The sequence below is a fragment of the Symphalangus syndactylus genome, chromosome 14 (genome assembly GCF_028878055.3).
Source record: "Symphalangus syndactylus isolate Jambi chromosome 14, NHGRI_mSymSyn1-v2.1_pri, whole genome shotgun sequence".
NCBI classification, from domain to species: domain Eukaryota; kingdom Metazoa; phylum Chordata; class Mammalia; order Primates; family Hylobatidae; genus Symphalangus; species Symphalangus syndactylus.
Genome location: NC_072436.2, coordinates 61,281,353 through 61,309,163, shown reverse-complemented (window position 1 = coordinate 61,309,163; position 27,811 = coordinate 61,281,353). Strand labels below are relative to the sequence as shown.

At 57.4% G+C, this 27,811-nt stretch overlaps 1 protein-coding gene across 2 annotated transcripts in view; it reads left to right on the top strand.

The window, feature by feature from the left end:
* Positions 1–25,518, top strand: part of LOC129462496 (ATP-sensitive inward rectifier potassium channel 12) — a 43,730-nt gene extending 18,212 nt beyond the window's left edge. The window contains exons 2-4 of one of the 2 annotated variants that reach the window (XM_055242517.2): positions 14,233–14,354; positions 18,133–18,417; positions 20,992–25,518. In XM_055242517.2, coding sequence (XP_055098492.1) covers positions 18,168–18,417; positions 20,992–22,349 — 1,608 coding nt within the window. In that variant the 5' untranslated portion in view covers positions 14,233–14,354; positions 18,133–18,167 and the 3' untranslated portion in view covers positions 22,350–25,518. The remainder of the gene's footprint in view (positions 1–14,232; positions 14,355–18,132; positions 18,418–20,991) is intronic. The other variant, XM_055242518.2, reaches the window with a different exon arrangement.
* The last annotated feature ends 2,293 nt before the right edge of the window (positions 25,519–27,811 follow it).

Below are 27,811 nucleotides of genomic sequence, written 5' to 3'. Positions count from 1 at the left end.
GAGGCTCAACTCGAGGCTGAGGGTGGGGAAGGTGAAGACAGAGACCGCCTGGTGTGGTCAGGGCTGTGGCAGAGAGAAACCCTGGCATAGGCACCCTGGGAGGGGACTGGCCTGGCGTAAGGCGTTGGAGGTGGGAACTGCTGGGAGTTCAGTGTTGCCAGGGGTAAACCAGTAGAAATTGTTCATCTTAGTTCCAGAAATTCTTTCCAGGCCCTGCTGGGGCCACAGCAAACGGGTCCCTGGAAGTGCTGAGGGACCCCTGAGGGTGGCAGGCCTGGACACAGACTATGACCACATGGGATCCATGGGCTGCTTTCTTCTTTAACCCAGTGCCTGGCACAGAAGTGTTGATGATGCCTGGGCAAGGTGGCTCACACCTGTAATCCCAGCACTTTGGGAGGCTGAGGCAGGAGGATTACTTGAGGCCGGAAGTTCAAGACCAGCCAGGGCAATAGAGTGAGACCCATCTCTACAAAAATGAAACATTAGCTGGGTTTGCTGGAGCATGCCTGTAGTTCTAGCTACCCGGGAGGCTGAGGAGGGAGGATCACCTGAGCCCAGGAGTTCAAGGCTACAGTGAGCTCTGATCAAGCCACTGCACTCCAGCCTAGGCGACAGAGTAAGATCCTAAAGAAAAAAAAAAGACGGTGCACAGTGATTCATGCCTGTAATCCCAGCATTTTGGGAGGCCAAAGCAGGTGGATCACTTGAGGCCAGGAGTTCGAGAGCAACCTGGCCGACATGGCAAAACCTCGTCTCTATTAAAAATACAAAAATTAGCTGGGCACGGTGGCACCCGCCTCTGGGAGGCTGAGGCATGAGAGTTGCTTGAACCCGGGATGCGGAGGTTGCAGTGAGCCAAGATCACGCCACTACACTCCAGCCTGGGCGACAGCCCCTTGGAGGACTGGGATGGGCATGCCAGGGCTTGCTGCCCGGCAGGACCTGTGCACAGCAAAGCACCAGGCAAGTAGAAGCTGTGATCGTCATCAACGTCGTCTGCAGAGTGGGAAGCAGGGCTTTGCAGCGAGCTGGCTCTGTGACTCCCTGGCTGTGTGGTTGCAGTGACAGCCCCTGGCCATCTTGGTTGGGGTGAGGTGCCCCTCCTCTGTGAGGATGACGACAAGAGGATGTGATTCAAGGGCTCTTCACAGTGGTCACTGTCCTAACCACTGGACCCCTGGAGTCACCAGAGCCGGCCAAGCTGGGCCTCCACTCAGCACTTCTTCTCAAAAAAAAAAAAAAAAAAAAAAAAAGATAAAAGAAAAAAGGAAATAATGGACATGATGATAACAGGGATAGTGATATAATATTTCTCTATGCCAAGCATGGCTCTAAGCTCTTTATGAAGTCATTATTCCTCATGACAATCACATCATATTGCCCCCATGTTACAGATAGGGAAACTGATCCCAGAGAGGTGAAATGACCTGCCCAAGGTCTTACCACGACTGAGTGGCAGAGGTCAGGTAGAGGTTGTGCACTGGCCTGGGGAGAGGGGAAGAGTATTTGGGGTTCAGCTGAGGCAGAGGAGTGGCTGGAGCCCCTCTACTTGGTGGGCAGGGCCGTTTCCAGAGCATGTCCTGCTCTGCCCTGCCTGCCCTGCTGTGTGGCTCAGGCATGGCCTGCCCTCTGTGGGCTCTGAGCCTCTGCAGCCATCCCAGGATGTCCTCGGGCTTCTCGGCTGGGCCACAGCCCTGCTGTACCTGGGTCCCTGCCGGGCTTGTTATGGTGGCTGCCCTGGGCCCCCGGGAGCAGGCAGGGGCCAGGGGTCATTCCAAGGTGCCAGCTGCCCTGGCCTTGTGGTTGGCATGGGGGTGAGGGACTGGCTGGGCTCTCGAGAACTTGCTGAGGCTAGAGCTGAGTGCTACATGCACCTGGACTCCTTGCTCTTCCTACAACCTTGAGAAATCCTCAGCCAACAGGCAGGGAAACTGAGACTCAGAGAAGGGCGGCCAGGAATCTGAGATGACACAGCCAGGGAGTCACAGAGCCAGCTCGCTGCAAAGCCCTGCTTCCCACTCTGCAGACGACGTTGATGACGATCACAGCTTCTACTTGCCTGGTGCTTTGCTGTGCACAGGTCCTGCCGGGCAGCAAGCCCTGGCATGCCCATCCCAGTCCTCCAAGGGGCTGTCAGCGCCCATCTGACAAATGAGGACACCGAGGCTCAGAGAGACATCCCCATGCCTGGCCGGGGTTCTAGCCAGCTTGGTTCGCACCAGTCTCAGGAGCCAGCGGTTATGGGATGCCGGGGTGGGTATCAGCCCCGTGTTGATGGGGAGGGCCATCTTGGTTGGGGTGAGGTGCCCCTCCTCTGTGAGGATGACGACAAGAGGATGTGATTCAAGGGCTCTTCACAGTGGTCACTGTCCTAACCACTGGACCCCTGGAGTCACCAGAGCCGGCCAAGCTGGGCCTCCACTCAGCATCCAGGGGTGGGGCTAAGGCATCAGCTTTGGGGCCCACCGTGGTTATGGCCTCAGGCAGCCGTGGGGCCGGACTATGCAGAGCCTCCTGGGGAGGCTTCCTGGATGCACGCAGGTGTTTGGGAGGCTCTGGCCAGGGGTCATAGTTCAAGGGGGTCTCCCAGGGCACAGATTGGAGCACACTGTCCATCAGGGTCATCTGCCTGGCCTCCATTCCTAGCTGTGTGACCCTGGGCAAGTGTGTTTAGCTCTCTGGGCCTCAATTTCCTCATATGTGAAATAGAGATCCTCATAGGGATGCTTGGGGACTGAATTTGCCAGACCAGATGCTGGGCAGTAAAGGTATGGGCTTGTTCCCCAGCTCTGCCTCTTATAGGCTGTTTGGCCTTGGGTAAGAAACTTCGCTTCTCTGAAGCTTAGTTTCCTCATCTGCCCAATGGGGATAATAGCAGACTCTTCCCTGCAGAGCTTTCTCAGGGCGCAGTGAGGCAGTCAAGGTAAGATCCCTGTAGCTGCGATCACAGCTCCTGCTGCAGGCTCTCAAGCAAGGGCCACCCCAAAGAATGCAGGAGGCCTCAGCTTCTCCTGCCTGAGATTGGTGCCGTGTGGGGCTTCAGCGCCCGACTGCCTGCAGGGAGCGGATCACCGGTGGTTTCATCCCCGTGCACTCTTGTCTGATGAAATATAAATAGCACGCGATGTTTTCGAGCAAGGCTAGGGAAGCGTCTGTGGGTCGTCCTCCCCGCCCGGCAGAGGCTGATGAGCTGGCCTGGGGATGGGAAGGAGATGGGAGCTCCTGAATAAATCATCGTGGGAGCTGGGCTAATGCACTGGCCATGGGCAGTGTGTGCAATTAGTGTGTTAATTGTGCAGAGAGGATGACTTTGTGAGGGTGTGGCCCAGAATCCAATGGTTTGCAGAGTGCCTGATGTCTGGGATGCCTGCCCCCACGACTCTGAGAAAGGACCCCAAGCCGGAGAATCAGCCATTGCGGCCTGACTCAGGGCCTCATACTCTGCCCCACCCCCTCCAGCTCCCCTGGCAGCCCTCAGCTGGGGCTGACAGGGCACAGCAGGGATTAGCAGTTGGACCAGGAGCAGAGCCTGGGGGCTGAGACTTGCCCCCTCTCACCCCTCCCTTCTCCTTTTCTTCTTTCAGCCCCTTTATGCTCAGTGGTTTGGTTTTGTTTTTTGCCTTTGAACCAAGGCTGTCCCAGACTTAGCTGCTCCTGCCCCGTTGCCAAGGTGACCAGACCATCCTTGTCACCCTGCAGCCACTGCCAGGGCTGGGTGAGGGACATAGCCCTGGACGTGTGTGTGTGTGTGTGTGTGTGTGTGTCCATGCCTGTGTACATATGTGTACAAGAGCAGACACGCAGAGACCCCTGGGTCTATAGCCCCACACAAATGTGGGCATGGATTCATCGTTTGAGGAAGGACGCAGGCCCGAGTCTCTGTGCACGCTGGAGGCACACGCAGGTGGACTGCACATACCCATGTGTGCCCATGCAGGAGCTCCCTCGTCATACCCCACACTTCTCTGGTACCCGAGGCCCTGCCCACTGCCTCCTCTGGCCACTGGAGCCTTCTGCATGTGCAGCCGAAGGAATGAACGCATCCTCCCCTGCCTGGCAGCCCCCGTGGCCAGCAGCATCCCGAGGCCAGGCCAGACCTCTACGGCCCCCACTGCCCACAGCAGGCTGGGCCATCCCTCCAAGGGGCATCCTTGCTGGGGATAACTCTGAGGCGTGTTCTATGCCCAGGAGGCTGGAGCCCAGGTATCCTCAGCGGTGACCTGCTCATCTATGTAATGATTTTTGGCTGCTGTCCTGTCCCCATCTCATGTCCCCACTCCCTGGTGCTTCCTGGTGTCACCTCCAGAGTAAACTCCCTACTCCCAAATCCTTGACTCAAGATCTGTTTCTGGGGAAAGGACTAGAATAGAACACACCCTTATCCCAGGTTGTGTATCCATGTACACATGTGACATGTTGCCAGCAAAGATGCATTTATAGAGTCGTGGTGGCAAGAGCAGGCATGTGCTAGCATGCATCATGTGTGTAGTGTGCATAGCACATAGCACTGTGTGCTGGGCCTGTTCTGGGTACTGTGCATAGACTAACGTCTGCTGGACCTGGGAGGCAGAATGATTAGGCCCGTTCCACAGATGTGGAAACTGAGGCAAGGATGAATCCATAAAGGTGTGCCTTAGGGGTGGAACCCTGGCAGGAGCTGGGACCCACCCTGGGAAGTGAGAATTTGTGCACCCCCTCAGCATTGCTGCACTACCCACCGCAAGCCCTGCAGATGCTAGCAGGAGGCTGGAGGTGGCAGCGGCCGCATTCATTTTCAGACCCCATGGAGCGAAGCCGCCATCCCCCATGCCTGCTTCTGGCCCTGCACCCCAGCGACTGGGTGCATGCGCCCTTTCCAGGACGCCTGGCCCCCAGATGCTGGCTGATCATGTGGCCTTTGGGCTCTGGATTCCCTCTCTGAGCTTATTTCTTCGTCCTGGGGCAAGGATAGTCCCCGGTGTGTCTCTTGGGGTTGTCAAGAGATGCACAAAATAGGTCCTTTCTTCCTGCTCCAGGCATGAGAAAGCATTTCCTGGCTGTCTCAGTGGCCACCCACCTGCTTTCTGAGCAGACATTGCTGGTCACACCTCTGCTTCAGGACAAATGTCCTGCTAGATCCCAGCTCAGAGAAAGACCATAGCTCCAGGTCAACACAACACAGCAGGGGCCAAACAGAGGCCAGACACCAGGGCCCTACCCCACCACTCCTGGGTCCCACAGCCCCTGCCTCCTCACAGCACCAATTAGCTGCCACCAAAGGAATGGAAGAGAGGCAGGCAAGAGCCACATAGTCAGGGAAGGCTTCCTGGAGGAGGTGGTCCAAGCCAAACCTGGAGTGGCTGTGGTGTCTCCTAGAGACACCAGGGCCAACGTGCGTGGTCAAATCCTAGGTCTTGATTTCCACAGCCCTGGAAGTCCTGAATTTCTATCCCGGCTTTGCCATGGACTGGCTGCGTGTCCCTAGGCACGGCACTCATCCTATCCGAGCCCCAGTTTCTTGCCTCTATCAAAAGAAACTGGTGTGAATGGAAGTGGCATGTGTCACAGTGACGAGTGTTCCTGACGCACAGCAGTTGCGCAGTCCCAGTTTACTGGGGTTGGAAAGCGTATGTGGCAGTAAGAGGTCTGTGCAAGGCGGTATGGGGTCAGAACAGCCTCTGTGGGGCCCCGCTCGCTACCGTCTAGCTGTGGGGTGCCTGAGTCTCCTCACTGTGAAATCAGGCCATGCAGAGCCACCTGCTACCTAGTACTAGAGGGAGTGCAGGAAAAAGTGCAGCCAGTGCTTCCAGACCCTTCCCTGTGGCCTGAAGGGCTCCCCACCCCACCTGGGTGGGCTGCACGTGCAAAGGCCACCTGGGGGTGGGGAGCAAGCTCCTGGCCTCTGAGCAGCCTGCTCCCACCCTGTCCCCTCTCAGAGCTCATTTCCCTGCCCCTCCCTCCTGTCTCCTCACACCCTGCCTTGTGTTCTGGGCCGGGGACCCTGCTCCTGTTTCCAGCCCTGTTGCCCCCCAGCTGGCCTCGAGTCCCTCCTCCTGGGTGGTCACACAGTCCCTCCTGTAGCTGGAATATCCTGTGTTTCTCCGGTTTCTCCTGGAATGTCTGTCTCCCCCCATCTGTGAGGAGCCAGGCACAGGGCTGACCACCCTTTTCATGCTACACCCTGCACAGAGCCTCAGACGGGTTTGGTGCTCAGGAAAGACTTGTTTATGGAATGAACAGGGAATGAACAAGTGGCTGGATGGGTGGGCGAGGGGCCAGGCTGCCCTGTCCTTTCCCGACAAGGCCCTGGCCCTGAGCTGGCAGATGTTCAGCCCTTCTCCCTCTGATCAGCGTGCTGAGCTGTTCGTGTGCTAGGGATGCCTTTGACATCCTCCTTCTCAGAATAACGCTTTTGAATGCAAGAGAGAACCCATATAGGGCTACAGAGGAAACCAGAAGTAAGTGTTGCAGTACTTATCAAAACATTATTTTAAAATGTGTGATCTAGTAATTAGCATGCTGTTGCCTATGAGCACCTTAACTAGCAAGACCTGGTGGCAGCTATGCTACTGACTCCACGGGAGCAGGGAGGAGAGCCGTGCAGCTCCAGTGGTCTGCATTGCTATAGGGCCTGGGGTGAGCCCAGGCTCGGTGTGTCCAGCATACATTTCACAGAGAGGTTGAAGGCAGGAAGTTGATGATTCTTCCCCCATCAAGTTCACAAAGCCCTGGCTTCTGTCCTTGGGCTCTGCGGCAGGACCTCCGGGAACCTGCTCCACTGTCTCGGGGACTGCAAAGCCTGCCCCTGCTTTGCCTGGCCCCCTTGCCTTGCCCCCAGGGTCCTTGGGCAGCCCTCCTGGGGGTCTGGGGACCAAGGCAGGCATCCCGACTGTGACCTGAGCTTTAGTTTCCTAGCCATGGTGGGGGAGAAGTGGTCGGGGTCAGCTGCATCCCCAGGCCGCCACACCTGGCTGTTGTGGGTGAAATGCCCAGGCCAGGCATTGTGAGTCCCCCAGCAAGGCCATAGAGCAGAGAGGATCTCCCATCACCCCCAGGCTCGTCTGGAACCCTCCTGCCGGCCTGGCAGAAAGCTGACATTTCCTGCCTTGTGGGCCGAGCTCAGAGCTCAGCAGGGGTCAGAGAGTGACAGCCATGCTTTCTCCCTGCAGGGGCCACCCTGCTGTGAGCAGTTCATAAAGGAGGAAGGTGGAGCTGCCGTGTTCCCAAGCTATGGGGCCTCTCATTTGACACATGGGGAAACTGAGGCCCAGAGGGGACAGGGACGGGGTGGTCCCATGGTAAGCTGAAGCTGGAGTGCCCTTGGGTGGGCTGCAGTGCTGCCTGCCATCTTGTGATTCAGACTTTAAGGACTCTAGAGCACTCTTGGGGCACAGGGACAGAATCCTAGTTCCCAATCCCTTAACATTCCACAGGGACCTGGTTCTGTGCTGAGGCCCCTCAACACAGTCAGACCCATGTTCTACCCTCAGGAGACCCTTGGCCTGGTGGACTCAGAAAGACCGGCTGCACCCAGCATGGTCTGGTCCAGGACAGAGGGAAGCACAAGGGGTGGGGCTTGGAAAGGGGTGTTGAAGGATGCATAGGAGTTTGAGGGAGAATGGGGAAGAGAGGGCCTTGGTAGTGTCTGGCATGCGGCAAGGCAAGGGATGGGAAGCCTTTCCTCTGAGTGCCATTGATGAAGAGGTGCTCCCATCTGCCCAGCGTGCTGCGCGTCATCGGCCAAGTCCCCTCGCTTTCTGAGCTGTGTGCCTCTGTCTTGCCATCCATCTGCTGTCCCTGCCTCCCTTTCCCCCACCTCCCTGGCACACTCACTTCAGCCCCACTGCCCTCCCCCGGCCTCAGCCTCAAGGCCTTTGTGGCTACAGTTCCCACTTCAAGGAGTACCCTCTTCCCTCATTCTCTTCTCACTAGCTCTCCAGATGTCACCTACTCAGGCAGGCTTCCCTGATCTCTGGAATAGTCTCCACCCATCTCTGGATTTACTCAAGTTCTTTTTTTTCCCTAGCCTGTTTTTTTTTGGTCTGTCTTGCCCCAGCAGCATGTGGGCCCCCAAGCATGATGTCAGCGCATAGTAGAGGCTGGGCAGACGCCGCTGAGCGTGTGAGTCAATGCTGAGTGTGATTCTGGCAGCAGTGCCAGGCCATGGTGCGCTCACAGATCTGAACTGTAAATGGGGCCTGGGGCAGAGCGATAGGCTTTCTGGAAGGCCTACCCTATTTTCCTGGACTCCACATCTCTGAGGTCAGCCTCCTGCCCGTGGTAGGGTGAACCCCAGAGCCCTTAGAGTCCATCAGGCCCTCCCAGGGAATCTTCTGTACCTGAAATAAGGCCAGATTTACAAAATAAAAGAAGGAAGCTAAGAAAGCAACTATAACGTGCTCCCCTACAGAGAGCAGACAGGTTATGGGGGGGCTGAGGCCCTAATCCTGGCTGGCCCTTTGTGAAGAAATAAATGCACCCCTCAAGCTGGGGACTTCCTTCCTGGGAGCAAGGCAGGCCTGGAGGACTCACTGAGGGGTTGGTGGCTGGATTACAGAGGGACTGAGGCAGGACACCTGGGTGCTAGGCCCAGCTCTGGCTCAGACTGGTGACCTTGGGCATGGCTCCTCTCTGCACCTCATTTCCTCCTCTCAAAGAAGCTTGGGCCACCCCACCTGGGACTTCTGTGATGCAGTGAGCAGAAGCCAAGTACTGGGTCCTAGGGGCTCAAGAAACATGCTAGGAGTACTCACGGAGGAGCAAGGGACTTGGGGAAATCTTGGAAGGCTTCATGGAGGAGGCATCCTTTGAGCTTGGAGGATGCATTGCAGTCTGAGAGGCAGAGAAAGGCATTTCATGGTGAGGGGCCAGCTCCGGCTGAGGCTCTGAGGTGTGGAACATTCCAGAGACATTGGAAGCCCAACCCTAGCTCTCTGCTCATTCCTACTGTGTCCTTTTTTCTTATTGATTCATAAGAACTCTTTATATATTAAGCACATGGGTCCTTTGTAAACAAACACATTATTTTTCTTTTATTTTACTTACGATTGGTTTTGACAACATCATACATATTTTTATGTTGGCAAATTTCCCAGCCTTTCCTTTGGTGGTCTTTCAGGTCCCAGGATGCTTCTTGTGTCCTTACCTTGGGTCCTTGCTCTCCTGTGCACATGTTGGCTGCTCAGGACGTGTCTGAGACTCAAATTAAGTTGAAGCTGGAAAATTTACAGCTGTACGAAAATCAGAAGCCAGGGTGCCTTTGCTGACCTGTGCCTCCCGCTGGGGTTCCTGCCCATCATTCCTTCTTGCCTGGAGTGGGGTCCAGCTGAGGCCCTAAAGGGGCCTGTGACTCTCTGCAGGGTGAGGCAGAGGCTCATAGCTGTCATGAGGGGAGAGGGTGGGGGGACAGGGAGTTCCCAGCTGGCCAGTCTCCATGTATTCACTCATGGAAACCCCATTGCAACCTCATGAGACAGGTGCTATGATTAGTTCCATTTTATAGATGAGAAAACTGTGGTTCAGAGAGGTTATGTGGCTTGCCCAAGGCCACACAGGAAGGGATGGAGACAGGATTTGAATTCATGCCTTGTTGCCCCAGAGCTCTTACAGTTTCAAGCTCTCTTATGGCCCTTGGGCTCCCCATTGCCTTTGGGATCAAGTCTAGGTTCATTAATATGACATCTGAGGCCTCCTGGGGGGATGCCTCGGCCTCTGTGCCTGCACACACTGAGCTTCCCTGATATGATGGTGGCAAGGCTGTGCCCATCTCTTCACACCTTCCCCACAAACCCCGAATAGTTTAGATCCTGGAATGGAGGGCTGGCAGGGCTTTTGTGGAGTAGCTGGGCCAGCCCCCTGGTTTGCACACAGTCAGGATGGGTCTTGCCCAAGGCCCAGTGCCTGGAGAGTGGAGCTGGAATCTGCACCAAGACTGCAGGACTCTGGTGCTCTTAGCTGTGTCACTGTGCTATGGTTGGTCTCAGGTGGGGTTCTCTCCCCTGCTGCTCGCTGCTGCCTCCCGACTGGCAGATACTCCTCTAGGAAGCACCCCTCCTGCCACTGGGTTAGACACCTCCCCTGGGCTCCTGAGGGCCCAGCAAGTTGTGACTGCTGACTTCTCACCGTCTGCCCTGTGAGGCAGGGTGCCCCATGAAGGCAGCACCCAATGCTTCCTCTTCAAGTCCTCGGTGCCCAGTGAGGACTTGAAGAGGGAGACCCAGAGAGGGACAGAGCCCTGTCCCAGGTCACACAGCAAGTTGGGGCAGAACCAGGAGTCCTGGAAGGGCCCCAAGACCCTCCAGGTCTCCCATGTTCCTGAGACTTAACAGAGCCCAGGGACGGGGCAGTGTCTGCGATGGCCACCCCAGCAGAGGGCACTACTGCAGGGCCTCTGTTCTCTGCTTCTCCCAGGGGCCTGGGGCCAAGGACACCCTCTCTCCTTCCTGCCCCAACCCTCTGTGAAGAAGGATGTTCTCAAGATAAAAATACTGTCAGAAACATTCCCTGGTGTTTGGTGTGACTGTCGTCCACCCTGTGGGGCCAGAATCTTCTGACCTGGCCTCACCTCAGGGCTCAAGGGTGGACATTTGCCTTTTCTGGCCACTTGGTGCAGTCTCTTCTTGGGGTCCGTATGTCCAGCCCCCATCTTTATGCCACAGAATGTGAGGGGTCAGTGTCACTCAAGGTTCCTGCAGCTTCCACTTTCAAAGCATTCTCTGTGAGCCAGGCACATCCCGAGCATGGAACAGCAAGGCAGATCCTGCCCTTATGCGTCTTGTGGTTCCTTGTGGGCCAGGGGGGTTTCTGAGGACATCCAGCAGGCCATAGGGAGGCTTGGGCACAGCCAGCTTTCCGTCCTGTTGGGAAGCCTGCTTCTGCTTTCAGTGCCCACGTGGTGTCAGGAATGCCTGCCACAGTGAACGCCTGCAGGACCCACACTGCTGCACAGTCTCTGTGGGACAGATACTGAAGCCAGGGCTTGGCTTACACTCGTGACAGTCTCCCGAGGTGTGTGGGGTCTCCTCATTTTGCAGATGGGGAGTTTCAGGCCCCAGTGAGCTGGGGGGCTGCCAGGCCTCTCCAGGGAGGGTGACAGCTGCCACCTCCCAGAGACCCACTGGGATCAGGCCCAGTGCCCGGACTGCACCTTCGTCACCACCTTCAATTTCATGGCACATCCTCTGAGAGGCCTGGCAGGCGTCACCAGCCTCATTTTTCAGGGGAAGCTGAGCCTCAGGAAGGGGAAGTGCCTTGCCCTGTTCCGTGGGGGATTTCAGCCCCAGCCTCAGCCCAAGCCCTGCCCTCCCCTGCGGGAGGCTGTGGGCCAGCCCGGCCTGTTTGCCCTCAGTCGTGGTTGTGGGGAAGCACTGCCCCCGCAGCCCACCTCCCCATTCAGGATTGTGACCATAACCCTGGGAAGCATTTATGGGACTTGGCGGGGTGAGCTCACATGGTGGCTGCTGTGGCCCCCGCAGGTGGCAGGAGCTCTGGCCAGGGCATCTGGAAGGCTGGCTCCTGTTTGCAGGGTCCTGCCCTGCCCTGTGACTTCAGGCAAGTCGCTTCTCTGCTCCATGTCTCAGTACCCCTGTGTAGAGTAGAGCTAATTTTGCCTTCCTCCTAGATAAGAACAAATCCAGCTGGATTTGTGGTCTGGGGAATGCCCCTTCCAGGTAGTAGGGAGTGAGGGATGAGGTTGGGAGAGGCTGGTGCAAGCCAGGTGACCAGTAGGACGTGGATAGAGGCTGCTGCCCACACTCTGGCCCTCACCCCTGCTTGGCTTCCCATGGCCCTGTGGCAACATCCGACCTTCACTGCTCAGAGTTCCAGCTCCAGGTGACTGGGCAGGTGACTTAGCTTCTCTCAGCCTCAGTTTTCCTATCTGTCCAGAGGGGAGAATTGTCCCTCCTCCAAGTCAGGGCTGTGAGCGTTGGGATAATTGCAGCCAGCTGCCAAGCATGCAGGGCCAGGCACAGTGTTGGCCCACTCAGGGAAGGGCGTGGACCCACGCGGACCGTGGAGGTCCCCAGCTGTGTGATGTTGGCTTGTGATAGAACCTCTCTGAACCTCTGCAGCTCATCCACCTGTCCATCCATCCACCCATCCATCTCTGAACCTCTGTGTCTCCATCAGTTTTGAGAGTGGAATGGCTGAGAGAGGCAAAGTGTAGGCCTGTGGCTTCTGCTCCCAGAATGATGAGGGATGGGGAAGCAGGGGCTGGGGATTGGGGGACTTGGAGGGTGAAGAGGCACTGAAGGGCCACTAGAGACCAGGCAGGCCATCCCATTTCAGAACAAGCTGAGAGAGGGGAAGTGATTCACTCAAGGTCACACAGCTTATGAGGGGCAGAGCTGGGATTTGATTCTAGGTCTGTGTGCCTCTAAACCACTGTCACCTGTCCCAGGAGGCTGATGAGGTGGGGGTGATTCACCAACAGTTGCCTTAATTCCAGCCAGAAAAACCAGTGTGACAAACCAGCCTTGGCTGTAACCTTGGAAAGGGCAGGCCCCATGAACTCCCTGGCTGGGAGGTGCGGAGGTGAGAAGCATGTCAGGTGGCTCACCCTGGAGATCCTCAGAGCCCCTTCCCACCAACCTCTTCTCTGATTCTCATGGCACACTGGATAGGAAGGCAGGGGGACCCCTTTGACAGGTGGGGAAATTGCATCTTGGAGATTGCAGGGACCATGTAGGATGTATGTGTACCCAAGGCAAATCTCTGGCAAATTACTGATGTGTGCCCATCCACGTAGTTAGCCATGTGCCCACCCGCTCATCTATCTAGTCATCTATCCTACTCACCCAAACACCCTATACATCCATCTACCCACTCATCACCCACCCTCACACCCATCCACCCATCCTTCTATCCATCTACCCACCCATCCATCCACCCATCCACCCATCCACCCATCCATCCATCTACCCACCCATCCACCCACCCATCCATTCACCCGTCTATCCATCCATCCACCCTTCCATCCCTCTATCCATTCATTTCTCTACCCACGCATACACTCATTCACCTGTCCATCTATCCACCCATCAACTCATGTATGCATTCACTCCACCCATCCATCACCCAACCATCCATCCATCCATCCATCCATCCATGCACCCATCATCCATTCATCCATTAATCTGTTCATCCACCCACTGACCCATATACCCACCCATCCACCCAGCCATCCCTCTATCCATTCACTTCTCCACTCACCCATCTACTCATTCACTCACCCATCCATCCACCCAATCATCTGTCCATCCATCCATCCCATTCATCTATCCATCCATCCACCCACCCATTACCCATCCATCCACCCATCCATCCATCCATCCATCCCTCCATCCATCCATCCATCCACCCATTCACCCATCTATCCCTCCATTCATTCATCTACCCATCCACTCAGTCACCCACCCATCTACCCTTCTGTTCATCCATCCATCCAATCATCTACTTTCACACTTATCCATCCATCTATCCAACCATCTATCCATCCATCCATCCATCCATCCATCCATCCATCCATCCATCCTATTATCCATTCATCCACTCATCCATTCACCCATTCATCCACTCATCCATCCTCTCCTCCATACAGCCATCCACCCTCACACCCAACCACTCATTCACCCATCCATCCATCCACCCACCCATGTATTCATTCATCCGTCTACCTACTCATCCATTTACCCATCCACCTACCCATTCATCCCTGCATTCATTTATCCACCTACCCATCCATCATCCATCCATTCATCCATCCATCCACCCACCTAGCTATTCACAACTGGCTCCAAGGTTGGCGTTGGGAAGGCTCTGCAGGTGGTGGCTAGGAGTACAGGCTGAGGGCCTGAATTCCTTTGTGACAGTGGGAGAATTACCACATTACTTGCTTCTCTGGATTAGTAACAACAATAGTTCCAACCTTGTGGAATTGTGAGGATTATGTGAGATGATGTATGTAAAATGCCTACTATAGTGTCTGGCATGCAATAGGCACTCAATAATTGTCAGCTGTCATTTTTCTCTGACACCCCATCTTGTTCTGCCCTTCTCTGGTTCTGGATGGTTGCTATGCTGTGAAGGTGTGGGGCATCAAATGTGCAGGCCAGAGGCCCTTCCGCCTCCTGTGGGGCCCCTGGGGAAGTGAGCAGAAATGTGGGTTCATGTGGTTATGTCTTATTTGTGAGCCCCTCTGAGAAGAGCAGCACCGCCTGCAGTAACTTGGCTTTACTCTTTTAACTTTAGGATGTTCTAGTGACTGGATCCTTTCCAGCTGGTGCCTGGGAAATGGCAGCCACTACTAATTCAGCCTTGAAGACAGTACCGTGCCCACTCAGCACCATTACATAGAAGATAGAACTCAAGAGGTAAGAGTGAAGTCATTGACATGCTCTTGTGCATCTAGGCATTCCTTCCACCAGACTCTCATCTGTACATCCTTCACCCCTCCACCCACCATGCCATCCTTTCATCACCCATTCCCCCACCCATTTATCTGCTCAGCCTTCCATCCACCCACCCATGCCTCCACCCCTCCACCCATCCCCTCGCCCATGCCATCCATTCCTCACCCATTCCCTCACCCATTCATCTGCCCAACCATCCATCCGCCCATCCTTCCACCCACCTAGCCAGTCCATCTATCTGGTCACCCCTATCGTCCACCCACCCATCTGTCAACCCAATTTATCCACCCATCTGCCCGACCACCCACCTGTTGATTCAATCACTGTTCCACCCATCTCCTCATCCATCCCATTCGGCTGCTTAGTCCTTCACTCTTCATCTGGCTGGGGAGCATTTCCTGGGTGCCCCTCTTTGCTAGTACCTACATCAGCCTCTCTAGGCCTCTGAGCTTGGTCAGAGATGGGGCCTGGGCAAGATCAACTCTCACACAAGGTGGGAAGTAGCTTCTGGCCTGAACGGGAAAAGCCCAGTGCTAGAGGATCCTAAAGAGGGCCAGGGGAGGAGGAGGAGGAGGAGGCGGAGGAGGCAGAGGAGAAGGTGGCTCAGTATTGTGGGGCAGGAGGAGGAGGAGGAAGAGGAGGAGGAGACTTGGTGTTGTGGGGCATTTGGGAGGGGAGGCCAGGGTTCAAGAGCCTTTGCTGTGGAGCGGCTACTGGAGACCCTATGAGGAAGGCCCAGGAGACAAAGGTTCCAGTGCAAGTAGTTTCCTGGGAGGTGATCCCAGGAAATAAGGAAATGAGGTGAGAAAGAGAAGGAAGTGATAAAGGGCATGTCATTGATACAGTTACTGCTGGGGCACTGGAGCCGACTCCTGCTGGGGAGGCCAGGGAAGCAGTGCCCCTCCCAGGGGCAGCTTGCTGGGGCCCAGCCACCCGCTCCCATCAGTCACTGACTGAAAGCTGTCCTGGCAGCATCAGCTCCTCAGCCTGCCCTCTGAATGGCAGAGCGTGCCCACGGCTAGAGAGAGCTTTTGGGCAGAGAGACACTGTGGTTGGTGTAGGCATTGAGACAGGTGGGCCTGAGGTGGTAAGGGCCTAGGATATCAGTGGGGCACCCACCACCCCATGCCCTGCACACAATGATGCCTCTCTTCTCGGGCCTAGCCTGCATTTGGCATAGGAAGCTGGCATGGCATTGGACCCAAATGTTTGGGGGCCATGGGTTAGCTTGGTGGACAGAGGCCAGCTGAGTCTCTGGTGGGGAAGTTTGGCCTGGAAAGGGAATTGGGCGTAAGAGGTCATCATCTTCTTCCCAGATTATGAGACATAGGAATGCCACCCCCCACTCTCCCTCTCCCCTCCACACCAGCCTGGGTTCTCCCCCATCCAGCCAAGCTTCCTCAGTGCTCCCAGGGTGCCCAGCGCGTCTTTGCCTCCCACTCCTGGCTCTGGCAGTGTCCCCCAGGAGTGCCCCTCCTGGCTGCCTGTGCCCAGCCTAGCCTTGATGTGGTCCTACACCCTGGGCAGGGCCTGGCATGAGGGAGAGCCCCTAACCCTGCAGCCAGCCCTGCCTCTCACACCCTATGTGACGGAGCAAGGGCACCGGCTCAGAGCCTCAGTCTCCCCATCTGCAAAGGAAGGGCTGGGCTTTCCAGGCCCCAGTGCTGCATCTGATGAATGGTGCCTGGATTAAGAAAGATTCTGAGCTGCCCTGGATGCAGCGGATGAAGCTCTGTGGCTGAGGAATGGTGCTTGCCTGGGTGAGGCTGGAGCAGGCACCTTGGGCGGGGAGGCGTGCGCCAGCCTTCCCTGCATTGAGTGATCTCCGAGGGGTCTTCCAATGGTGAGGCTTGATCATGAGGTAGAGTGCCCCATCACCAATGAGGGTGAATGGCCGTGGGTCGGAGTGCTGGTGAGGGCCCTTGAACCTGTGCTTTTGAGTGCCGATTTGCGGCAGTCTACATCTCATCACCACCTGGGATTGCAGGGGCTTGGGACCAAAAGGACTGCAGTGCCACGCACACAGTCAGGCCTCAGGTCTTGGTGTTGTGGGGCACTGGTTTCACCCACACAGCCTAGCCTGGAAGCTTCACTCCTGAAAGGCTGTGTAACCCTCACAGTGACTCAATCTTCCTAGGCTTCCATCTGCTCATCTGGAAAATGGGGATAATAATCACACTGTGAGGGAAGGGATTAAATGAATCAGTTTATTAAAGCTCTTAGAAGAGCACCTGGCAGGTAGTAAGCACTTGGTAGATACTGAGTGCTGTGTTCATGCCTCGGGAGGTGCCCCAACTAGTTTGACAGTCTCTGCATGGGGGATGGGGGCTGTTGGCGCCTCCCCGTCTGAGTCCCTATGTCTTACCCTGGGTGATGCAGGCCCCTGCACTCTCCCTTCCTGTCAGTGCTTTCTTGGTGTCTGGGAATGTGGGTCCAGGCCTTGCCCTGGGCTCCTCCCGGATGTCACCGAAACCTGAGAAGCACAAGGCCTCAGGGCAGTGGGCATGGGGCATCCAGTTCCATCCGGAAGCCCCTCCCGGTGACTCCTGGACCCCATCCTTAGGTCACGTGGCAGCTGCTGTCTGGCATCCTCTCTAAAAGCTCCCAGCCCAGGCCCTGGTCCGTTCTTCCAGTGGACTGGTCGCTGGGAGGCTGTGTCTGTAGGCACTGTGGCCAGCAGGAAAGCAGGGATCTCTGGGGGTCTGCCGGGCCCGCGCTCTCTCCCCACTGCCTGCTCTCTCCCTGCTGGGTCTGCTTCACTGCCCCTTGGTGTTGAAACCGCCTTGTCTAGCTCAGGTAGTGTACCCCAGCGCCCCTACCCCATTCCCCTCCCAGTGACCCTGGGACCCTGGCAGGCCAACCTGGGTGTCTGCGGAAGACGGTCCTAATTTTAGTAGTGAGCACCTTGTCCTGGCCCTTGAATTGCTTTGTGACCTGGGACAAGTCTCTTTTTCTCTTTTGGACTTGCTTCTCCCATCTGTGAAACGGGGAGCCAGCCTCCTTGCTTGCTAAGGCCTCTTCCAGCAAAACAGTTTCTCTGATTTCATGTCTTGTCTGATTTCACCGTATGCACCCCATTGAGCAAGAGCCAAAAAGGCCTGTGTGTCCCTGGTGGAGGATATTGTCCTATATTTTTTAAATTGCGTCCTTAAAGGCCGCATGGTTGTGTAACTTCTTGCCACGCCTGTGTTTACACAGGAGTGTTCTTGGGACATTGTCTAGCTTGTGGTGCTAGGGTTTCTATGCCAGAGTCCCCTTCTGGGTCTTTGTGGTGCTGTATTCACCGAGTGCCCAGTGAGGGGGCTCCCAGCACCCCTGGGGAGGGTCTCTCTCTCTCTCACACACATGCACACACAGCAGAGCAGGGCTGTATGAGGCTGAGGACTGGCATTCTGGGCTCCAACTCTCTCTTCTGCTTAGTTTCCAGGGATCCTGGGACAGGTGTCTTTGTCAGTTTTTGGCTCTGAGAAATGAGGGAGTGGGGCGTGAACTTGACCTTGTTGATGCTTTCTGTGTGGTAGAACCACGCAGAGAGGAACGTCAACAGAAGTGGGGGTTTCCAAGCCTGTATGACACCATTTGGGCAGGTCTGGGGCACCCGGCCCTGGCAGAGATGCCAGAAGCTGTGGCAGCACCCTCACCAGTCTGGTAGCTGGCCAGTTTCGAGGCCGCCAGCTGCTGGGAGCACATGCAGACTGGGCTCTCTGGCCTTTGATTCTTGTGATTCTGTTCCTTGCAGGCTTCGAGCTGCTCGGAGCAGAGGCTGGAGCAGCCATGACGCGCTGGAAGTCCCTCAAGGCCCCTGGGCCACACAAATCCAGCCCCTGTCAGCTGGTGGCCTCACGCCGGCGTCTGAGTGCCCCGGCCCTGGCTGCCTCCTTCTGGAGGGTCCAGGAATCTGGGGCCGAGCCCCCTTCCCAGCACAGCCTCAGGGGTCATCCCTGCTGCCGGCTCCCTACCTCCTGGCCCAGGCAGAAGCAGTGTCCACCATTCCGGCCCTGTATCCCAGCTTCTCAGCATTATGGTGAGGTGGTCAGCCACATTGGTGTTGGGGGAGGACGGCGGAGTAAGGAAAGGCGTCCCCTGCAGAGCTTGGGGGCCCATGGTGGGAGACTGCGCGAGAGGTGGTTTAAATCTCAACTCTCCTGCTTAATGGCTGGGGAGAGTCACTTAACTTCTCTGAACCTGGATGGTGGCTGCACCCCCGGGTTGTTGAGAGGATGATCTGAGAGCAGCTGTTGATGGATCTGCCTGCCGAGGCGCCCAGGACCTCGCCTGCTCTCCCTGTGTCTCTCTCAGGCGGCAGTTGCTGTGTGCTGCTCAGACCGGCTGGCTCGGGGCCGAGCAACTGGTGCAGCCCCTGGGAGTGTTCCACAGCCTGGCTGGGCAGGTGGCTCCACCATCACCTGTTGCTCAGGTGTTTGGAGCAGAGGTCAGAAGCCGCGCCTGCTCTGAGGCGCAGACTAGTGTGGACGTGGCCAGAAGCTGGGTCACACAGACCGGGACTGAATGCTGGCATTGCTGCCTCCTGCCTATGGGACTGGGACAAGTCCATTCTGGCTTCTGGGCCTCCAGGTCCTTGTTTGTAAAGCAGGGTGGCCCACCCCTCCCTGGAGGGGTTGAGAGGACTGCAGAAGGCTGTGTGTGCAGCACCCGGTCCACAGTGGTGCCAGCCCCCCAGGATGTTCTCTTGGGGCCTCAGTGTCTTCGTCACTGAGTAACGTGGCTGCAGGCGTGCTAAGGGACAAGGCTCTGTCTAGCTCTGAGGTCATGGTGTGACTGGACTGGGACTGGGGGTGCTGGGTCCCCGCGGGCAGGGAGGGGTGGGCCTGTCCACCTCCTCTGTTCGGGGCTAATGCTGGAAGGCCCAGATCTCCCTGCTTCCAGCCTAGCCCAGCCGAGGCAGGCTGCCATCCAGATGCGGCTGTGGGCCAGGCGGTGCCATAGCCCCTAGCTTGCAGATGCCCTAGGCTGTCACTGACAGGCCAGCGTGGGGCCTTTAGTGGGGGCAGCTCAGCCTGTGTGTCCTGAGGGTGGACACGTCGGTGGCTGAGAGCAGGTTTTGTTCTGGCTGGCATGGATGCCCTGCTGGGGGGCCTGTCTTGGGGTGCCTGAATGTGCAGTAGGCTGGCCTGGAGCCAGGTGCTGCCTGCAGTGAGCTGAGGGTGGTGCTGGGAACAGGTGACACCCCTGAGCACTGCCCAGGTGCCAGGGTAGCAGCCTTGCAATCTTCCTTAGAGATGCGGGAAGCAGGGGCTGGGGAAGGCCCTCGGCTGAGGTCAGCCAGGGAGCAGCCCATGTCTGGGTGCCAGATCTTGCCCTCTTTGGCACTGCTGGTAACCAAGAAGCTGCAAGCATGGAATGTGGGTGGACACTGTAGAGTGGGGGGTCTAGGTGTCAGGAGGGTAGATGGGACCCAGCTTGGGGTGTCCAAAGTGGGTGGCGACAGGGGTGGCAGGCCCTGTTCTAGGCCCTGGGAGGGACAACAGGAAGCAAAAGAGAAAACGTCTCACGCCTGTAATCCCAGCACTTCAGGAGGCCGAGGCAGGTGGATCACCTGAGGTCAGGAGTTTGAGACCAGCCTGGCCAACATGGTGAAACCCCGTCTCTACTTAAATTACAGAAGTTAGCTGGATGTGGTGGCGGGCACCTATAATCCTAGCTGCTCAGGAAGCTGAGGCAGGAGAATCGCTTGAACCCAGGAGGCAGAGGTTGCAGTGAGCTGAAATCGCGCCATTGCGTTCCAGCCTAGGTGACAAGAGGAAGATTCTGTCTAAAAAAAAAAAAAAAGAGAAAAGAAAAGAAAAGAAAAAAAGAAAATGTGCTGCCTTTAGGGAGTGGTAGTCTCAGGGTGGGGTTGATGGTTGAGTGCCCCCGGCTACGTTATTGTTATTGCTGCCGCCATTGTGCCCTTAGAAAGGGCAGTGCTGTGGATATAGCAGGGATGGGACATGGGTCTTCCCGGGGCACAAGGAGGCCTCTGGTGCCAAAGTGGCGAGGCAGTGGCAGGATTGTCTTAGGGGAGGGTGTCCAGGGTGGGTTTGAGGGACAGCTTGGGGCCAGGGGCTGTGGCTGGAAGGGGAGTCTGATGGAGGAGGCTGGGAGGTGAGGTCTGAGGGGTCAGGGGCTTCCCTGTGTAGGCCCTGCATGTCCTGGGGGTCCTCTGGCATTGAGCAAGGGAGGGACAGGCACCGACTCAGCTTCCACAGGCCCTCTGTGGCTGCCATGGAGACTGGGGGGCCATGGGCAGAGGCAGAGAGGCTGGCAAGGTGTGCCCCGAACTGGCTGGGCAGGCACTGGTGAGATTCAGGCCTTGAGGGTGGGAGAAGGGGTCGGATCCTAAATAGATTCTTCAGAGCCCTCAGTGTGGGAGTGAGGTGTGGAGCTGAGGTTGTTGGCTGGAGCTGCTGGGGGCGCGAAAGGGGTGGCCACTCGCACCGGGAAGGCGGAGTGGGGAGCTGGCTTAGGCAAGACCAGAGCACGATCGTGGGTCAATCAGAGTGGAAGCGTCCTCCAGTCATGTCTGGGGGCCCTGGGATGGGGGTGGAGGAGCCCGGAGGCACCAGCCCAGCCAGACATGCTGTCCTCTCTGTTGCAGGAGCCGCCCTGCCTGGAGCTAGCCTGGGGGCGAGCCAGGGTCCCTCAACCCCCGGGATGACCGCGGCCAGCCGGGCCAACCCCTACAGCATTGTGTCATCGGAGGAGGACGGGCTGCACCTGGTCACCATGTCGGGCGCCAACGGCTTCGGCAACGGCAAGGTGCACACGCGGCGCAGGTGCCGCAACCGCTTCGTCAAGAAGAATGGCCAGTGCAACATTGAGTTCGCCAACATGGACGAGAAGTCACAGCGCTACCTGGCTGACATGTTCACCACCTGTGTGGACATCCGCTGGCGCTACATGCTGCTCATCTTCTCGCTGGCCTTCCTCGCCTCCTGGCTGCTGTTTGGCATCATCTTCTGGGTCATCGCTGTGGCACACGGTGACCTGGAGCCAGCTGAGGGCCGCGGCCGCACACCCTGTGTGATGCAGGTGCACGGCTTCATGGCGGCCTTCCTCTTCTCCATCGAGACGCAGACCACCATCGGCTATGGGCTACGCTGTGTGACGGAGGAGTGCCCGGTGGCCGTCTTCATGGTGGTGGCCCAGTCCATCGTGGGCTGCATCATCGACTCCTTCATGATCGGTGCCATCATGGCCAAGATGGCAAGGCCCAAGAAGCGGGCGCAGACGCTGCTGTTCAGCCACAACGCCGTGGTGGCCCTGCGTGACGGCAAGCTCTGCCTCATGTGGCGCGTGGGCAACCTGCGCAAGAGCCACATTGTGGAGGCCCATGTGCGCGCGCAGCTTATCAAGCCGCGGGTCACCGAGGAGGGCGAGTACATCCCGCTGGACCAGATCGACATCGATGTGGGCTTCGACAAGGGCCTGGACCGCATCTTTCTTGTGTCGCCCATCACCATCCTGCACGAGATTGACGAGGCCAGCCCGCTCTTCGGCATCAGCCGGCAGGACCTGGAGACGGACGACTTTGAGATCGTGGTCATCCTGGAAGGCATGGTGGAGGCCACAGCCATGACCACCCAGGCCCGCAGCTCCTACCTGGCCAATGAGATCCTGTGGGGTCACCGCTTTGAGCCCGTGCTCTTCGAGGAGAAGAACCAGTACAAGATCGACTACTCGCACTTCCACAAGACCTATGAGGTGCCCTCTACGCCCCGCTGCAGCGCGAAGGATCTGGTGGAGAACAAGTTCCTGTTGCCCAGCGCCAACTCCTTCTGCTACGAGAATGAGCTGGCCTTCCTGAGCCGTGACGAGGAGGATGAGGCGGACGGAGACCAGGACGGCCGAAGCCGGGATGGCCTCAGTCCCCAGGCCAGGCATGACTTTGACAGACTCCAGGCTGGCGGCGGGGCCCTGGAGCAGCGGCCCTACAGACGGGAGTCAGAGATCTGAGCCAACCTTGGCCGACATGCAGCATCCACCCCCGGCCGGGGAGAGGCCCCGCCGTCGCTCAGGGGCCCTGGGTTTGAGCAGAACGGGCCCGGTGCCCTGGGTTGCAGACTCAGTAGCGTTTTAGTCGTTTTATGTTTCTTTGCAACGGCCTCAGAAGGTTGGCCGGAGAGGGGGCAGCCAGAGCGGCAGCCCCCGGCCTCAGAGGCTATCACAGGCTCAGGGCAAAGAAGTGGCCTCCTGGGGGGCCAGGCCACGGGGGCCAGGGCTTCTGCCTGAAGATGGAGCTGCAGCCTGCGGGGAAGCAGCTCAGCTCGATGGTGGGCCCAGCCTCTGCTATTCAAGGCTGGCTAGCTGCGGTGCTCCTTGCTGGTTTTTAACTTGGGGAGAAACACCGGGTTTCAGCTTTCTCGACCTTAGCTTGGGTGAGACTGTTTACAAAAAAAAAAAAAATTACCATGCAATTGAAAAAAATGTTTTTTAATTCATAGGGGGCAAAAATAACAATTAGAATTCCATGGGTCTGCCAGGATGCAGCAGCTGGCTGGAGGCCCCAGAGTGTTCCCTGAGGTGGGACCGGCCTCTCCCTGTGTGTATGGGCACTGCAGTCCCTGGGCAAGCAGGGTGCTCTGGGACCGCACTTCGTCGAGCTCACGAGCCAGCTAGGCTCTGTTTGTGATAGAAAAATCAAGACCATGTTAATGATCGTAATAAAAGCTTTCTACTGTCGTTGGGGTGGTGGGTAGGGGCTGGGAAGAAACTGGTTTGAGCTTTTAGAGTTTGCCTTTGTACCTTAGAGATGCATCTCAGGGCCAGGCATGGGACCTGCCATCGAGGGTTCCTCCCCCAACCCTCCATTTTCCTGTTTTGCTTCTCTGTCCATTTCTGTCCAGGCCTCCGCCCCTCCCACAGTGAGGGGTGGTTAGGAGCCATAGGCCGGGATGGCTCCTTGGGAAGGGAAGTCGGGATCCCAGGCTAGGAGGAAACTGGCAGCCCTGTCCCCACTGGGCCCACAGTGTGAGTCGTGCCTTAGAGACTCCGGGTTGTCCTGTTCTTTCTGGGCTCGCTTATCTCCCCCCAACCCTGTCCCACCCCACCCCGCCCATACCTCCACTGCTGAAGTTCCTCCAGCCCCTCTGTCTGCCTTGTGAAGGTGGCAGGGGCCAGGTCTGCCTGACATAGGACCACATCCTGTCCCTCCCTCACCTGGAGCAGCACAGCGGAGTTCAGGCGGGGCACAGCCAGGCCCTGGTCAGCGCTGAATGGCAGAGGAAAGATCTTAGGAAAGGAGAGGAATCATCACCCCCTCCTGCCAACTGGGATGACTGGGGAGTGCCACGCTCATTCAAAGCTGAATCAGAAACCAGCCAGGGAACAGAATTCCTGCCGAGGCTTCCAGGGCCGCTCCTCCATCACCCTCCCCCAGGTAGAGGCACTGTGGCACCCTCCTCAGGAAGAGGTTTGGGGTCCCCTTGTTGTCACTGCTGGCTCTGCCACCCCATCTTGTTCATGGCAGCTGGTTGGGTCAGGTCTGTGGTAGAGCCAGGCCCTTCCCAGGGCTGCGGAGAAAACCTGCTTTCCTCTAGTCGGGCCTCTCCAGAAGCCGGGAATCAGAAAGGATGTGCCTCCTGCTCCAACTCTGCCCCCGAGACAGCTCAGAGCCAGAAGGCACCAAGGACTCTGGCCCAAGTGGGGAAGCTGAGGCAGAGAGCAGAGGGGGTCATGCAGTGAGTGGGTGGGGTGCGGGAGACAGAGAGGGGCTGGGGGCCTGGGGTGGGGGTATCTGCCTCTTCCCTCCACCTCCTCCCTTCCTTAGCAGCTGAAGACTCAGCCCCGAGGTCTGGGGCAATGGAAGTCAAGACACCCGACTCCTACATCCTTGGGTAAGCCCGACTCAGCATCCTGCCCCAGCTTCAGCCCCACACTTATTTCTGGCATAGAAGATTCCGCCGAGGCAGCTCTTTCCTCTCGGGGTCTGCCAGGGGTGCCTCAGCTGGTTCCTGCTCCCAGGCCTGGCCCCGAAGCCTGAGGGGCTTTCTCAGACTTAGCCCTGGGTGCTGGGGTGAAGTTGGCAGGGGAGAGCTTGACACTTCGCCTCCCTGATGAGGGACAGTGGTGACCCTGGTCACTTGGTGCTGGTGTAGGGGCCTGTGCCCTTCCAGGGCCAGTGAGACAGCCTTCTACTCCCCCAACCCAGAGCTGAGTCTGGGGGCCCCAGGCCCACCCCCTGGCCCTCTTGGAGGTCTGTGCTCTTGCCTCCCAGCCCCCACCCTGCGGAAGAGCAGCCCCAGCGCCTCATCTCCCCAAAGGCGGCAGATGCTTGATTCTCCTGCCCTCTTTCTTCCTTCCCCTGTATTTATTTATTTATTTATTGCTTGTGCTAAAGACCAAAATAGTCTCCCTCTTTAGTGCACTTGAAGCGGGAGGGCGGATGGGACGAGCCAGGAGCGAGGAAGACTTGGCCCCTGGGGAGTGTGTGTGTGGAGGCGTGTGCCTGTGTGAGCCTGCATGCATACATGTGTGGTGCACACATGCACACTCGGCTCTTTACGTGTATGACTGGGTTAGTAATACAGATACGTGATCTATATGTGTATGTGTGTGTGTGTGTGTGTGTGTATGCAGGTGGTTATGTGTCTGTCTACCCACAGGCGTTTCCGTGTGCAAGTTTCCTATGAGGGGGCCTGTGAGGGTGGGCACCCACCCATCAGGTTGGGCACTGGCACAGTTGAACCCCACGGTCCCCGACCCTCTGCCCTGATTACGCACGTCTGTGGCTGAGCGGAGCTTGTGTTCCAGGATGAGGCACCTGGAGGTGAGCGTGTGCATCCGGCTTGTGTGTAGGAGGCTGTGTGTGCGCCCATGTGAACCCATGTATTTGAGTGTGTGTCTGTGTGCAGCCTATGCCTGCTGCTCAGAGCACAGTGGCCACCCCCTGAGCCTCTGCTGGTGCTGTGCTGCCCGGTCCCCACCCAGAGGGTCCTGGGGGGCGGGGAGGAGCCACCGTTGGGAGGCCCCTGTATAGGGTGTCTGCCCTGCGTGAGGTAATAGAATGTCAAATTATTTTAAATGGTGAAACTGGAGAATTTTCATGTTATTTTCAATACATAGCAGTATCTAAAGACGTAGGCGATGAGACTAGACCGCATTAAATGCATTTTGATCTCTTTGAGGTTCCCTGTGTCGAGATGTGTTTTCTGAAGGTCGCTTGCATGGCTCCACAGTGTGCTGGGTGTCTGCCTGGCTTCCTCAGCCTCCGCCTTGGGTGGGGGTTTCCTGGGGCTTCCTCATGGGTGAGGGTGGGACATGGTGGCAGCTGTTGGGAGACAGAACAGAACTCAGCCTCCTTGCAGCTCCCAGTGGTCTCCAGCAAGCACACAGGGCTTGTCCCATGATGTCACCCCTCCCAGGCGGCAGGGCCGAGCCTCCTGCCTTCCCTTCCTTCTGCACGGATGTGCTGGGTGCCTGCTGTTGCAGCAGCGCCCTCCCCAGCTGGGGGAGGCTGACCTGAGACAGGCAACTCCTTTCCCAGGAGGGGAAGCCCTGCTCCAGCTTGTAGCAGGCGGGGGCTGAGGAGGAGTTTCAGAGCATGCTGGTGTCTCCACTGAGGTGACGAGACAAGCCTGGGGTGGGGCGAGGGAACACACATAGCCCAATTTTGGGAAACTAGACTTTCATCTGTACCTTGAGGCTGAGCCCCAGATCTCCAAGGTCTTCAGCAGGGACTTGTGGGGAGAGAATTCCTTCCCTTCCCAAACTATGTGAGTGGAGAGTTCTCCACTTCTCTGCATCAGCAAAGGACTCAGGGGACCCTCTTTCTGCAGGATTTTGATGATGATTCCAGACAACCCCACATAAGAATCCCCTGCCCGAGTCATTCCCGGGTGATGGTGCCATGCATGGCAGAACCTGGAGCAGGGGCTTGGGTGCCAGGGCCTAGAGGGTCATGAAAGCTTCCCAGTGGGAGCTCCCTTGAGTTGGACCTAGGGTGACCGGGGGACCCTGGAGGTGGCTTGGTTTGGTGGGGACCTCCTGTCTGACTCTGGGGCCCTCCTGGGACCCCAGTAGCAGGATCTAAGCCAACTGGGGCCAAAACACGATGGCATCTGTCTCCACTCCACTCAAGCCCTCCGGGCCATTCCCATGGCACTGACTGACAGGCATGAGGCCCTGGCCCCAGTTGGTGCTCAACAAATGTTTATCGTAGAGTCTCCAGGTGCGCTGTCCTGGCTGTACTAATGCCACAAAGGGCCCTGGGTCAGAATCCAGGCCACTCATCTGCTGGGGGACCTCCAGTGAATTCCTTTCCCCCTCCAGCCTCGGTCTCCTGATCTGCAAAAAGGGGATGTTCATAAGAATGTCCAGCTCACAGGTTTGTTGGAAAGGAGGAGAAAGAACCCTGACATAGTGAGTGCTCCTCGGTGCCTGCCTTCTGCTAAGTCAGATTGCACTGGCACTGCCCGCCTTCCTGAGGGGCATGCAGAGGTGCTGTTCTGGCTCAAGGTCGCAGCAAGGAACACATAGCCCAGGCCTAACCCCAGGTCTGCGTGACTTCCGTGCACTTCCCTGCTTCTCCAGGGATGATGTGAGCCCAACCCAGAATTTGCTTTAAAACAGGTAGAGCTGGGGTGGGGGTGGAGAGCATGTGAGTGTTCACTGGGCGCCTGTGAACTTGAAGTTTGAGGTCTGTCAGGCCCCGCCCTTGATCTTGGGCTGGCCCGTGTCAGCAGGCCTCAGAGGCACTGCTAACCTATTTTAGAGGAGGTTGGTTGAGGGAAGCTAAGGGACTTGCTCGAGGCCCCCACAGGGTAGCTCCTCAAGCTGGGATCTAAGCCAGGCCCTGGGCCCTTCGGTCAGTTGACCCAGATGCTGCCATCCTGCTGGGCACTGGACACCTCAGGGCCTCCACCTGCTGGTGACCAGGGCTGGGCTGCGGTCTCGGCCAGTGGAGGGATGCCCCAGCTGGGGCCTGCCCTGAACTCATCTCCACTTTGCTCTTCCTAAAACCAGTCTGCAGGGAGGACCCCCACAACTCAGGGGGAATCACAGCCCAGATCAGAGCTGCCTATGTGCTCCCCAACAGCAGTGGGGGCCCCCAATGACACACCTGACCCCCTTCAGCCCACTCTCCACCCAGCACCAGAGTGGTCTTCTTACAACCAGAATCAGGCCTTGCAGCCCCCCTGCCTGAAACCCTCCCTGGCTTCTCCCTAACACTGGCAATAAAATCCCAGCTGCTCCCTGCCTGCTTCACCTCTGCAAGCCCGCCCCATGCAGCGCAACCTTCCCTGCTCTCCCTCCCGCTCCTGCCCCTCAGCTGCAGGCACCCTGCCCCTTGAGTTCCTTGACATTCCACGTGTGCCCTGACCCCAGGACCTTTGCGAGTGCCTTACCTCTGCCTGACACTTTCCCCTCAGGTCTCAGCAGACCTACCTCCTCAATTTTCGAGTCTAGGCCTTCCTGGA